Source organism: Xiphophorus maculatus, chromosome 8 (assembly GCF_002775205.1).
Source record: "Xiphophorus maculatus strain JP 163 A chromosome 8, X_maculatus-5.0-male, whole genome shotgun sequence".
NCBI lineage: Eukaryota > Metazoa > Chordata > Actinopteri > Cyprinodontiformes > Poeciliidae > Xiphophorus > Xiphophorus maculatus.
Genome location: NC_036450.1, coordinates 18,267,968 through 18,280,516, shown reverse-complemented (window position 1 = coordinate 18,280,516; position 12,549 = coordinate 18,267,968). Strand labels below are relative to the sequence as shown.

The following is a 12,549-nucleotide window of genomic DNA, read 5'->3' as shown; positions in this document are numbered from 1 at the left end:
AAGTCCAATAATTATCAGCAAATTTTTCAGCACGATAGCACATGTGTTACAAGGCAAATGTGACAATGAAGTGGATATCAACTTGTGAGCCAAGCTTGAACAAAACAATAGCTCAGGATTTGGCCTGCAAGTTGATATCCAGCATGTCAGGGTGACTTGCAGAAACTCTATGCTAAAAATCATCTCTTCAAATTTACTTTGCATGACCAAGTAAATGCATTTAAAAATGAAATGTCTGTTCTTTAGTATACTATAGAAACATGTTTACACAGTAATGTGTTGAAATATGTTTAAAACACGAGAGATATTTGTGTCTTGACCCAAACATAAAAATCTGCAGAAGCAAAATTGGAAGCTGGATGGGAGCCAAGTACAAAGCACCCAAGAAAAATTGTCTGAGGTTTAACAAAAATTGACAGATGGAAGATCACCGTTGAGCAAGTCAGTGACCCTAAAATATAGTTACAAAGAAAGGTTTAGAGCAGTAGTTTAAGGAAAGTTTGACTGTTAAATTCCAATAAATGTGAAAAAATTACAGTAATGAGAATTTATTTTTTAGCAAGCCAAAGTAAGAGCATTACATTAACCCTGTGCATGTTAAACAGGAAGAAGAGTTGTCTACTCCTTATTAGCTCATTGGCTCCATCTAGAGGTTTGGAAGTAAAGGTACAGCAATGCAATGCATTTAATTAAGAGACCCAAATTAAATTGAAAATCTTCTTAAAAGTAAAATAAAAATTGCAAGTTTCTTATATGTAAAAAGGTGGAACTTGGAAGAAGCAGGATATTCCCTTTTGAAACATTGAGACAAATTGGCAGATTTCAAAATAAACAACTTTTGTTTGTTTTTTAACTCCTTTAAAATTGAGTTTTCTTTTCTGACAGAATAACATCCACAAAAGTGACTGATCTTCAAGTATCTTTCTTTTTTTTTTTTTTAGGAGAAAAACACCAAAGTGCTTAATTATTCTCACAAATCAGATTCAAAGATGTTTGGTAAGGCAGAAGTACTGCACTAAAAACACAAATTGTAAAATGTTTTAGCAAAAAGAATCAAAATCAGAGTCAAGTTTTATTTTATGTTCTTGCAGAGGAACAAAGTTTTTGCCCTTGGAAAAATACAGATCAACCGTGTGTTACATATGAAAAAAAGCCTTCACAATGCATAAATATGTTTATTCAACTCATTTACACAAAGTTACAAAACCAATCTGACAAAATAACCTAATGACTGTTGAAAAACAAAAATATTTCAGCAAAAAAGTAAATGATTGCCAGTCATTTTGTTTCATTATTAAGTGCTGCACAAGGATGCTAAAAAAATCTTTCACGGCAAATACATCAAAATAAATAAATGATTGCTTACTACTACTAATCATAATTTACGTCCCTATTGCACAAAAAACTCCTCTTGATTGATATTAAAAATAAATTGCTCTGACTTGTTAAGTCGTTGTCAACATAAATTCACCAAACGTTAACACTTCCCTGTAAAAGGTTTACAAACTAATTTATGTAACGCACACAGCAGGTCTGAGTTACTTTGTCTGATCTTAAAGAGTCAACACTCACATCCATGCCTATTGGTACTGATGGTAAAGATGTGCAATGAAAGGTATATTAAATTAAAAACAATAATAATGACAAAAAACAAATCTAACTTCTAGCATTATTAGCAGCAGCACCATCACTGGAGCTGCTATTGTCACACCTAAAACATGTTCATAGAATAAATGTAGCATTTATTTTACTTTTCAAGTAAACACATTTTGATTTCCCGTTTTCCTGGGATAGATGATGGAAAACAGGTACATTTTTCCTATCCCCTTGTCAAAACAGGACAAAGAGGAGAACATTGAATTTGAGTTAGGCACATGTGTGTTGAAGTTTTTATGTAAGGTGGAGGGGATGATGCAGGGATTTTGGCCTGTGCCACACAAATGAATTGGGTTGACAGTAGATTGTAGAGCAGGATAGTGATCTAAAACACACAGAAAAACCAACATGGAAAAGCTCCAGTCAGCCATTAATCACTTTCTATGGCTGTCTTAGTTCACAGACCTTAATCTTATTTCTCTTCATTTCACCGAGAAGACGGCATAAGGACCAAGGACTCTTATGTAAAGAAGAATGGTCAAAGAGTTTTGTCTCTGTTTTCTCTGACCTTGTGAAATGTTACATGAGAAATGCTTTTCCATTGTGAGAAAGGAGGTTGTGCAAATACGAGGCAGTAGGGGCGCTAATAGGGGAAGCAATAATAATATTGTAAAAAAAAAAAAAGTTAATAGAAATGTCAGCAATTATACTCAAATTAAAGCTCGACTCTCCCCCAAAACGTTCATTATATAATTTTACCGCAATAAAATAATTTATAGGCTTTTTTCCACATCTTAAAACAGGGGCGCCAATAAGGCTAGAATAAGCTGAATGTAATACTGTCCAAGCAGGCAAAAAATAACATAAAAATTCTAAGACTTGACATTTACAGAACACAATTATAAATACAGAAGCAAAGGCAACTGAAAGAATAATTTATGTAAAACTTTACAAGACAGACTTTAAAAGAGTCCTTCACTGATAGCATGTTATTCATTTTCAAACCAGTGGGTGGCTCTATTTACACACGTAAAAAACTTCAGTGCAAGTTAAACTTTCACTGATTATGGGACGGATCTGACATTATTTACATAAGGCACATAGTTGAGATGTATTACGGCTCACAGTTGCATTAAAAACAACTTATAATAGCTCTCATACACACAGACATTAATATGATTCTGTACAGAAGTTTACGTACAATTATGGACATTAATGTTACATTCATTTTGAGTTTTTTATCGAAGCATTTGAATTGCTCTTTTTACAGAATGGAGAAACTATGAAGTATACAATTTCAATGTTTACTAAAAACTAGAACTGGAACTGCATATTTGAATGCACCGTGGATTTTCTGCACACATTGTCAAATATTTGCATACAGACTCAAATACATGCATACACCACTTCCATTAGTATCTGGATAATGTGGTTTTGTAAGCTGCAGCAAAACCATATGCTATTGTAACCAGCAAGAAACTATTTGTACCCTTTCTTTATCAGAAATTGTTGTTTAAATTGGTTAGTTTTCTGGGTTATGTTTAATAAGGTTGCAGCAATTCCAGAGACTTACTGGTAGCTAGCTTAATCCATCCGAAATTTTGCCTTGGATGTGCATTTTGGATCACGGTTCTCTTGGAACATCCGATAGCATCCAAGATTCAACCATGTGACCAAGGCTCAAGCCTGTTTTAAAATGGAAGATGCTGGAACAACAGTTTCATGTTCTCACTGTGAATGAGAACACGAAACAAGAAAAAGAAACTTCTCCACAATAGAGATTTTCAATAGACTTTCAAGCTTGAGCAAGGCAGAAATGTGCAGCTGCCCACATGGACAAACCAAATGCACAAAGAGACAAAGATGGACTGTTTGGTCACAGTGACTTTAGACTTTCAAACATACGCAGTGTATAAAACACCTGGCATGGTGGTGGTAGTATCAAGCTATCAGGGGGTAATTTGCCAAAGTACGGCTAGAATAGTGGAAGGTGTCTACCTCCTTTTTTGTAAACTCACACCCATACCTCGGACAAGATTCCACGTTCCAATAAGTCAAAGGTCCCACATAGAAATCAAAACTGGCTTGAACTATGATTAAAAGCTGAGCCAGAAAACCAAGCTATTTAAATCTCTACCATTTCTGAAGAAAAACAAATCAGTGTTCCCAAAAGCCTGTTAAAAAAAGCGTATGGTGGAATTGAAATTTGCAAATGGGCATTTATGCAAATATTTATAGAAGTGCATGTCTATTTTTGAGCCTGTGTGTCTAATTTTGACTGTGTGAATCAGATAACATACCCAATAAATTCAAACTTTCAATGAATTAGAAGTTTCACATTGTATTATCAGGCTAAAAGCTCATGATGAGTACATTTAAACTACTCACTGGACCCATAAATGTATGTTTCTCACTTTTAATTAAATGTATCCAGACTTTTATAGAATCAAATCTGAAGTCTTCATTGAAGAAGATTGACACTTCTTTAACATTTTAGCTGCGATTTACATCATATGGCTGGGATCAATTAACTGTGCTTGTTCAACATGAATTCAAAGGACAATTAAAAAAAAAATACAAATAGCTGGTGGTATTTTTTCATAGGAGCAAGTGAAGATGTACCTAAACCACATGTTGCATATGGAGTGAAAATACAAAATACAATTTTTCAACCAAACTCTTTCTCTAAGTTTTTAGTCCACAATATCTCTTTCTTGTTCCCTTGCATTTTCTGTACAGATATAAAAGAGAGTCTTGTATTTGGTTTAGAAAAGGACAGCAAATTAGGCAACTTTACCAAAATTCTTTCAGAATTATACAAAGCTTAGATTCACCTGCTAAATGCAGTGCCTAGCCTTTCTCAGTCCAGAGTCGCGTCTTTTTGGGGTTTTGCAGTTTCTGCTTGCGGAGATGAGCTTCGATCTCATGCCTGAAGAAGAGCATTCCCAGCTGGCCATGCGAGGCCTCGTTCATGGCCTTGGACTGCATGCACATTCGGTACTGGTCTGGCGGCAGCTCGTCGGCGCAATGCTTCTCGTGCCACAGGTGGAAGAGGCCGCGTGACGGCGCTCGGACGACCAGGAGGTTGCTGTGGAGGTACTTTCTGTAGAGGTGGACGTCTTCGCCGCCCCAGCCTTTGATGTCAATGTCAAAACCTCCTGGTAGAACAGACATGGTCATCAGAAGACGTGTCAGTGTGTAATGCTAAACATGTTGCGGCATGGCTCATAGTTATGGTGTCATATTCACTTCCTTAAAAAAAAAAGATATTGGAAAAGAGGTTGCAGTTTTTCATTGAGAGATTTGTCAGTTAGAACGATGAAGGCTGCTTCCTGCACGGTTCACGACTCCCTTCTGTTTTATTTTGATTGCTATATCTGCCTTTCACAACATTGAACTTTGTTACAATGGTCTTATTTAAACTGAAGGAAAAAAAGAAAGTGCTGCACTTCTTTGAACTGAAGGTTTTTACAAGTCTGGATATGTTCTTTACTATCTTCTAAAAATATTTTATTGATATACCAAAAGCCTCCAAAACCAAATAAACAGTAAGTCCAAGATTGTACTCAATTATCAGACAAAAAGTAAGCCGAAGATGAAAATGCCATGTTCGAAAAGCTAAGTACAGCTTTGCTGCTTCCAGAAGATTCAGGAGGGAAAATAGATACCAGCTGCTTACGAAATGCAAATGAATAATTGATCAGGAAAGGTAGCCACTTCGGTAAAAGAGTTGTGTGTTAACTCAGGATGGAAAGAAATCAATAATAACTTTATAAAGAATCTGTTACAAATCCATTTCTAAATTATTGGAACTCCCTCATTATATGATGAGAAAGGCTATTCAAGAACAGAAAATAATTTCAACATTGAACAGTCTTTTCAGGTTGGTGATCAAGGCAACAGTGCTAACAATTATGTCCACTGTTTCAGCCACAGCTTTTTCCATTTTACCTCCATCTCTGTTGAGACTCGAAGAAGGGATTTTGTTGAATGATCTTCTTTTTCCTTTTACATTGAGGTTAGATTCCAATCAATTTAATCAATTAAATCATCTCAATACCTGGTAAAAATCACATGTGATTATAAATACATAAATTAGTCATGATAAGCAGTGAACCCTCGTTTTACTATGCCTGTAATTCATGATCTCACTTTATAATAATGGTTCCAAGTTTGGATACCTTTACAAATAAAGTAGAGGAAGCAAGGTATAATTTAAGGAAGAGCTCTCTAGCAGTGATCTGCATAACTTCTATAGCTTTTGGGCTGAATTTAAATACAAGTTTCATGAGTTCACAATTAAAATGTCAAGGTGAGGGTCTTTTGTTATACATCTTATTTTTTTTATTGCAGAGCAAGAGTGAGATTTTGTCTTCTGTAGCTAAAAGTAAGTATTTTCACAGAGCTCAAACTGCTTTAGTGAGAGGGGAAATGTCTGTGACTAAGACAGGAGGCCAAGCAGCCTTCTGGTAAAGCACTTTAGATGATCATAGTCTGGATGACTGGAAGTCTTCACACATTACGTCACTGCATGAATCATTTTGCTAACATAAATTGATCAAGTTAAACCTTTGACAATTAGTGCTGGAGTCTATGTGCAAACAAAAGCAAGTACCAAAGCTGCTCATCTTTTCCTTTATTAGGGCAATTTAGGAACTGTTTAGACAGAATCCATGCTTTACGGTTTGTGTATTTTTGGTCTAAAAATAAAACACAGAATTACAGATTTCAAATCGAAGGGAATTAAAACTGACGAATAGGTGTAACTTTATAAAATACCATATCAACTAAAAATGAATTTATTTCAGTAATTTTATTTGAAAAGTGAGCTTTCATTTTAAAGATTATGGCTGACAGGCAATGAAAACCCAAAATCCAGTGTCCCGTAGAATTAAAAGATGACTTTGAATCTATTAAGATTTTTCTCGAATGTAAAAAAAAAAAAAAAAAAGGACAAATCAGAAAGCTTATGTTATGCCCTTCACAGTCACAGAGACAACTGATAACTAGACAACATTCCAGCAGAGGTACATGGCTTTCCCTCACAAGGAGGGTAAGGCACAAAAGGCATATGAATGGAAAGTCGAGTGGAAGGAAAATATTTTGGTACAAAAAAGAACCTTGTGAAGACAAACCTATTTAAGAATTTGAGGAAGAATATCAAGGCATACACTGAAGCTAGACAAAGTGCATAAAGAGCCTCAACACATAGAATTATCCAGGACATTAGTCCCGAGTAAATTAGGTGGTGTTACGTCACTCCAGAACTAGAGACGCCAGAAGTGTTCTTATCATTTTAAGCACGAGCCCCAACTACATACTGAATGCATGTACTATATTGCACATAGCTATACTCTTGAGTAGGGTGTTAGTTATTTTATAAAAATAGTTTCTTATTGGTCCTATGCAATATTTCATTCTTTTATTAAACTGGATTTTGATTTTAATGAGCTGTGAACCGTAATCATTTAAATTAAATTATCACTCTGTGTGTAATGAATCAATGTAATATACGAGTCTCACTTTTTCATGACAGACAGACAGGGCATAGGAAGATTCTGAGCTATACTGTTGCTGCTTCATTAAATTACCGTTCACGGTAATATAATAATACCAAAGCTCTGTATCGTGAATAGTAATGCAATCCTGAGCCATTAGTGCTCTGCTGTTTTTCGTGTCCATTCAGCGGCGGCACCATTAGGACAACAGCGAGGATATGACTGCCGCATCTGATGAAGCCGTTTTTACTGTGCAGTGTCACGCCTCTACTCAGACAATCAGCCCTCAGGAGGAACCGATTATGGATTCCTGAAGCCGTTGTAAAGTGGTATGACTGCTATGTAAATTCTGTTGTGTAATCCTTACCTATGTTGATAAAGTCAGACCTGTATTGGCAGGTCATACCAAAACCGAAATCCCTCCAAAAGCCCGTGTCTTTCTTGATCACCTAGAAGGAGAGTTGCAAACATATTGTGAAACACGCACAGTAGGATTTGGAGACTTAGCTGCATAAGAGGATAAGTATTTCTAAACCGTCTCCACAAGTAGTCAGGAAAATGAGAAAGTATGGTTCATTCATGTGTTACCAGTTGTTGCTCCATAGGTGGGATGTGCTCTGGACTTCCATAAATGAGGGCAGGGTTGTACTGGCTGAATAACACTGGGTAGAACACCTTTTTACCTGCAGGGACAAAGCAGGGTTTGACATTTGCTGGTGTTCCTAATGATAATTTAGTCACCTAGAATTTTATTAGTCCCAATAATTATTTCGCTGGATGAAACTACCACTGAGATTTCAGAATGAAGCATAGAGCAAATGTGGTGATTGATCACATTTCACACCATGTACCCTTAATTCATTTATTACCAATGTGAACTTTAATTTAACCTCAATTCCACATTTCCAAGTCAAAGCCGTTTTCTCAGAAATCTGCAGTCCCCTCTTTAAAATGTCTATTCGGGCCTGAGGGAGTCCCTACACCAAAACCATATCAGCACAATGTGAAGTGCTTCTATTCCCGGCTCCTCCTGGATTTCTGAACTCCTCATCTCTTCTCCGACAGCAGCACTTATCACGGAAAACGACACGCTAGTGACAAGAAATGCCAGTGGAAAGTTAATTACCAGATTTGTCAGGGTGCTGCACACAACAGGCAGCCGGGATCTATTCCTCTCAAGTGTGGAGGTATGACAATGAAAGCTTGAGGAGAAAAGATTTGATAGAAAAGATGAAGGGAATTTACTGTCTAGTTAACTTTTAGATGTGTAGTCAATTCTAGGGAAATCTTTTTTACTTTCGAAAAACAAAGGGCTGAGAAATGAAAAAGGATCCCATGCTCACTGAAGTATGGTAGATGATCTATGATACTGTGGGTCACTTGGATTGTTTTGTCAGGATGTTGTTTTATTAAAACAGTTTTATCGATGTATACCTCCACCTTTTACTGTTAGAAAGCCCTCTAAAAATTAACCACCTGACTTTTTCCTCCACTTATTTCCAACAAGTGGGACTAAGAGGAGAAATAAACATAATCTGTAAAATCAGACACACACCGCTTCTGATTATTGTGTGAATTCCAGATACGTCTCAAAAGCTACAATTAGTCAGAAGTAAAAGCTGCAATGTTTTCAGTGTAGAAGAGACTTTAGCTTGTTTTCTGTTGTAGAGTTTGTGCAGCACATCACCTGGCTGTGTGTTGAGTCTGCAGGTGTTGAGGAAGTCGGCGGTGAAGTAGATGTCCACATCACAGAAGAAAAGCAGAACATTGCCTCCCTTCCACGCTCGGGCCCCGACGTCTAGGCCCCGACCCCGAGAAAACTCCTCGTCCAGCTGAAGCAGTGTGTAGTTCTTGAAGCTGGTCTCCCTTTAAAACGCACACACACAACGTGAGTCAGTAGAGAAGAAGACATTTGGTCATATGATGAAACTCTTTTTGATGGAACTGCAACTGAACACAAAGCAGTCTTTGTTCGTAGCAGTAAAGTATTTATTAATTCTCTTTACAAGTATTTTAAAAGCATGGATAAAATTGTTCTCGCAAATTTTCGCAGACTGTCTTGATTTTCTGCTGTACGTGGCTGATTAATGCGATTATCTCCCATCACTGAAGCATGGAGATATTTTTCAAGTGCAACAGCATTTACATGCATCACCAATGAAAAATATAATTAAATTGTAAAAAAAAAAAAAAGAAAAGAAGACTTGAAATGGAAAACAGTTTCTAGACTTAGTAGACTCAAAGAGATCTTTGATTTGGATCTAGATGACTGAAGAGGAATCACTAATTCGGGCCGCAGTAAAACGAGCCCGTCTGTCTCTGTGGGTTTTCATTGCCGTGGCGCAAGTAAGGAGAAACAGCTGGATCCAGCTGCACACAGCTGTGGCTTTTTCTTTGATCATAACAATTCACACTGTTAGTCAATAATCCTTTACTCCAGCGTGTGCCCACGCCGACACACAGCAGGTCACACACACATCCCGACATCTTTTTCACATGGTGCCGAGCCTGAGGAAAAAGTGGCTCATGTGTCCAAGTTTAAGGCAGAACAAACAGATGGAAACATCATTTTTCATACAAGTAGCTAATAAAATGCATGGAAAAAGCAGCTACAAAGATTTCTTTAGAGGAATTCATTGTAACGAAGGGAAAGAGTTTTTCCCTTTAGGTAGCTTGAATCACCCAGAGTGTCATCCCTCTGCTATGTATGGGTTTTTAAGTCCATGAATAGCGTGCATTAGCATAATATTTTCCTCTTGCACTCATGTGTAAACACCTTTGACACATTCCAAACCTTTCCGCCTCTCCCAGAAATACGACAGCAAAACCTTTTGATCCCAAATGTCTCTAAACCTAAGAAATACCAGCAACATGATGCACCTTACCGCTTATTTAACTTTGTGAGCAACCGTCTTCACATTCCAAAGCTTTCTGATGACTTCAGACTTCAAGACGCATGATGTCCGCATGTAACTACATGTCTGTGTGTGCTGTGAGGTGCGGTCGGCTGAAGCACAGATAACAGAGTCCATATCTGTCAGCACAACATGAATCCAAACAGACTGAGTGTCTGCACAGAGTCCCAGGAGAGCAGGACCGTGTGCAGATGGCACCAAACTGGCCACAGATGGCAAACTGCAGAACAATGACTCTGCTTGTTTTAAACAACTTTAGCGCAACTCCAGCTGCATTCATGTGTTGATTCAGTCTCAGCTTTAAATGTGACAGGAAGTGAGTGAGAGACCAACTAAACCTGTAAACTGTTAAGAGAAGCACCTGCAAGGATTTCGTCAGCATTATGGTGCCTTGGAATAGTATTCAAACTCTGACCTTTTTGACGTTCAGCCACATTGCAACCATGAACTTTCAGATATTTTAATCCGATTCTGTGTGGTAGGAGAACACAAAGAAATACATAAACTGTGAAGTGAAAGGGAATTGCTACATGGAGGATTTTAAACTCTTGTCAAATTCTAAACTAGAGTAATCCTGGACTCTAACTGGGGCATTATAAGACATGGAAACCTTTGATCTAACCCATTCCATTATGACTGACTGCATCTTTAAAATGATCCTCCTACCTTCTGGTGAACCTCCACCACAGCCTCAAGTCTTCTGCAGTCTCTAACAAATTTTCTTTCACAATCTATCTCTATTCATCAACACTGACCAGCTTCCCAGGTCCTGGTTAAGAAAAGTATCCCCCAAACATTGGACGAACGACAACTCTCCTCCAGAGGCACAATGTGCAGCTTGGCCTCTTTTCTTGATTAATTTTACTTTGCCTTACAGTTAAGGTGGTGAGCCACGTCTTCGTAGGTCTAGAGGTTTGCCATGGTATTTCCATTTTCAGGTCAGGAATTGAAAAGTGCCTCATGGGATGTGCAAAGCACAGCAAATTATTTTATAACCTAGTTCTGCTTTAACATTTTCCACAACTTTGTCCCTGACCTTTCTGCTGTGTACCTTGGTCTTTATGAAGTTGTTCAATCACATTTTCTCTAAAAAACCTTTGAAACCTTCACAGAAGAGTTGGATTTCTACTGATATTAAATAACACAAAGGTGGACTGCATTAACTATTTAGCTAACTTTTAAAGGCAAATAACCCTTGGGTGTATTTGTAAAATAAAACATATAGTATGTAAAGCTCACATATATTATAACTATCCACTTTCCAACAGGAACTACTTTGTGTAGATTGATTAAATACAATTCCAGTAAAATTCATTGACGTTTGTGTATTTGCTGAAAAAAGATTGATATCACTAAGGTGTCATTCAGGAAAATAAACTTTGACCTAATTTTTTAATTGCTCATACTTAAGTTGTTCTTTTTCTTTGTACTTGGAGTATTTTACAGATGGAACATTAGTCTGTGGGTGAGCATGACAAGACTGAGGACAATAAAGAAGCTCCATTCAGCTCAATCCACTGTCTCTTTCCTGTGTTTTGTCTAGACATTGGAAAGAAAGTGTCACTCATGAAACATTATTTTTGATTTACTGCTTTGTCCTGTGGTCTTTCGCCCATTGAAAGCATATAAACATACCTACAAAGCAAGAGGGAGGAGAGATGGGGAGATGTATTAAATCTAAAGTCTGCTAAAATGTACCCGTTTCATAATTACTTAGGCTGTCACCATAGTTCAGTTTGCAAACAATTCAAGAAAGCATTAAATAAAACAAACAGCTTTAAAAAGGTACAAGTGGGCGGACTTGGGATTTCTTGTGCATATTTACAATTCAAACACAGTCGAGGATAATCCATCACTTGTTTAATGATACTGATAAATTCCTGATTATTTACAATAGTAGGTGTTGAAAGCCAGGTTTATTTTTTGAAAGAACTGGGTAGTTGACCTTTTCATAAACTAGTAAGGAAATCCTATTAAAATGAAATCACTGACTGAATTTGCACGTTACCCAAACGGAATGCGAAAAGATACTTATAAAGAGGGCTTAGCCAGCAAAAGTCAGTGTAACCCTACTTAAATCCATGTTCTCATAGTTGCTTTTATTATTTTGATCTTTTGTCACCCACACACAACTCTGCTTGTTCCAACACATTCCTTTTCACTACTGCAGATAAGATGGTCTGCACCCCGCTTCAGTTGAAACTGTGTCAGTAAGAAGTCTGTGAAAAAAAAACTGCCCCAAAATGTCTCAGCTGCAGGTCTTATCCTGTTAGCTACACTCGGTGAGGACAGGGTGGAGGATACTGACTCCAAGCATGACGCTTGTTGATGAAACAGACTTCAGTGTAAGCTCCAAATCTGTGGCTTCCATTTACTCCTGTCACTTTTGGTTGGAGACCAACTGAGCCTGCTTCCTTTAAAAGCAATGATAGTGGTATTGGTTTTTAAATGGGAATCCCAGTGCCATCATTTTGCTCGAGTTTGAAAAAAAAAGAAAAAACATTCAATATCTATTGAATGCATTGTCCTCATTTCTTTTC

At 37.3% G+C, this 12,549-nt stretch overlaps 1 protein-coding gene across 1 annotated transcript in view; it reads right to left on the bottom strand.

Moving 5' to 3' along the window:
- Positions 1–1,075: 1,075 nt before the first annotated feature.
- The window catches only part of csgalnact1 (chondroitin sulfate N-acetylgalactosaminyltransferase 1), a 37,871-nt gene continuing 26,397 nt past the window's right edge, over positions 1,076–12,549 (bottom strand). Inside the window, exons 5-8 of the mRNA XM_014468621.2 lie at positions 8,782–8,960; positions 7,683–7,777; positions 7,462–7,543; positions 1,076–4,754 (exon numbers count right to left, since the gene is read on the bottom strand). Of these exons, the coding sequence (XP_014324107.1) occupies positions 4,447–4,754; positions 7,462–7,543; positions 7,683–7,777; positions 8,782–8,960 (664 nt within the window). The 3' untranslated portion in view covers positions 1,076–4,446. The remainder of the gene's footprint in view (positions 4,755–7,461; positions 7,544–7,682; positions 7,778–8,781; positions 8,961–12,549) is intronic.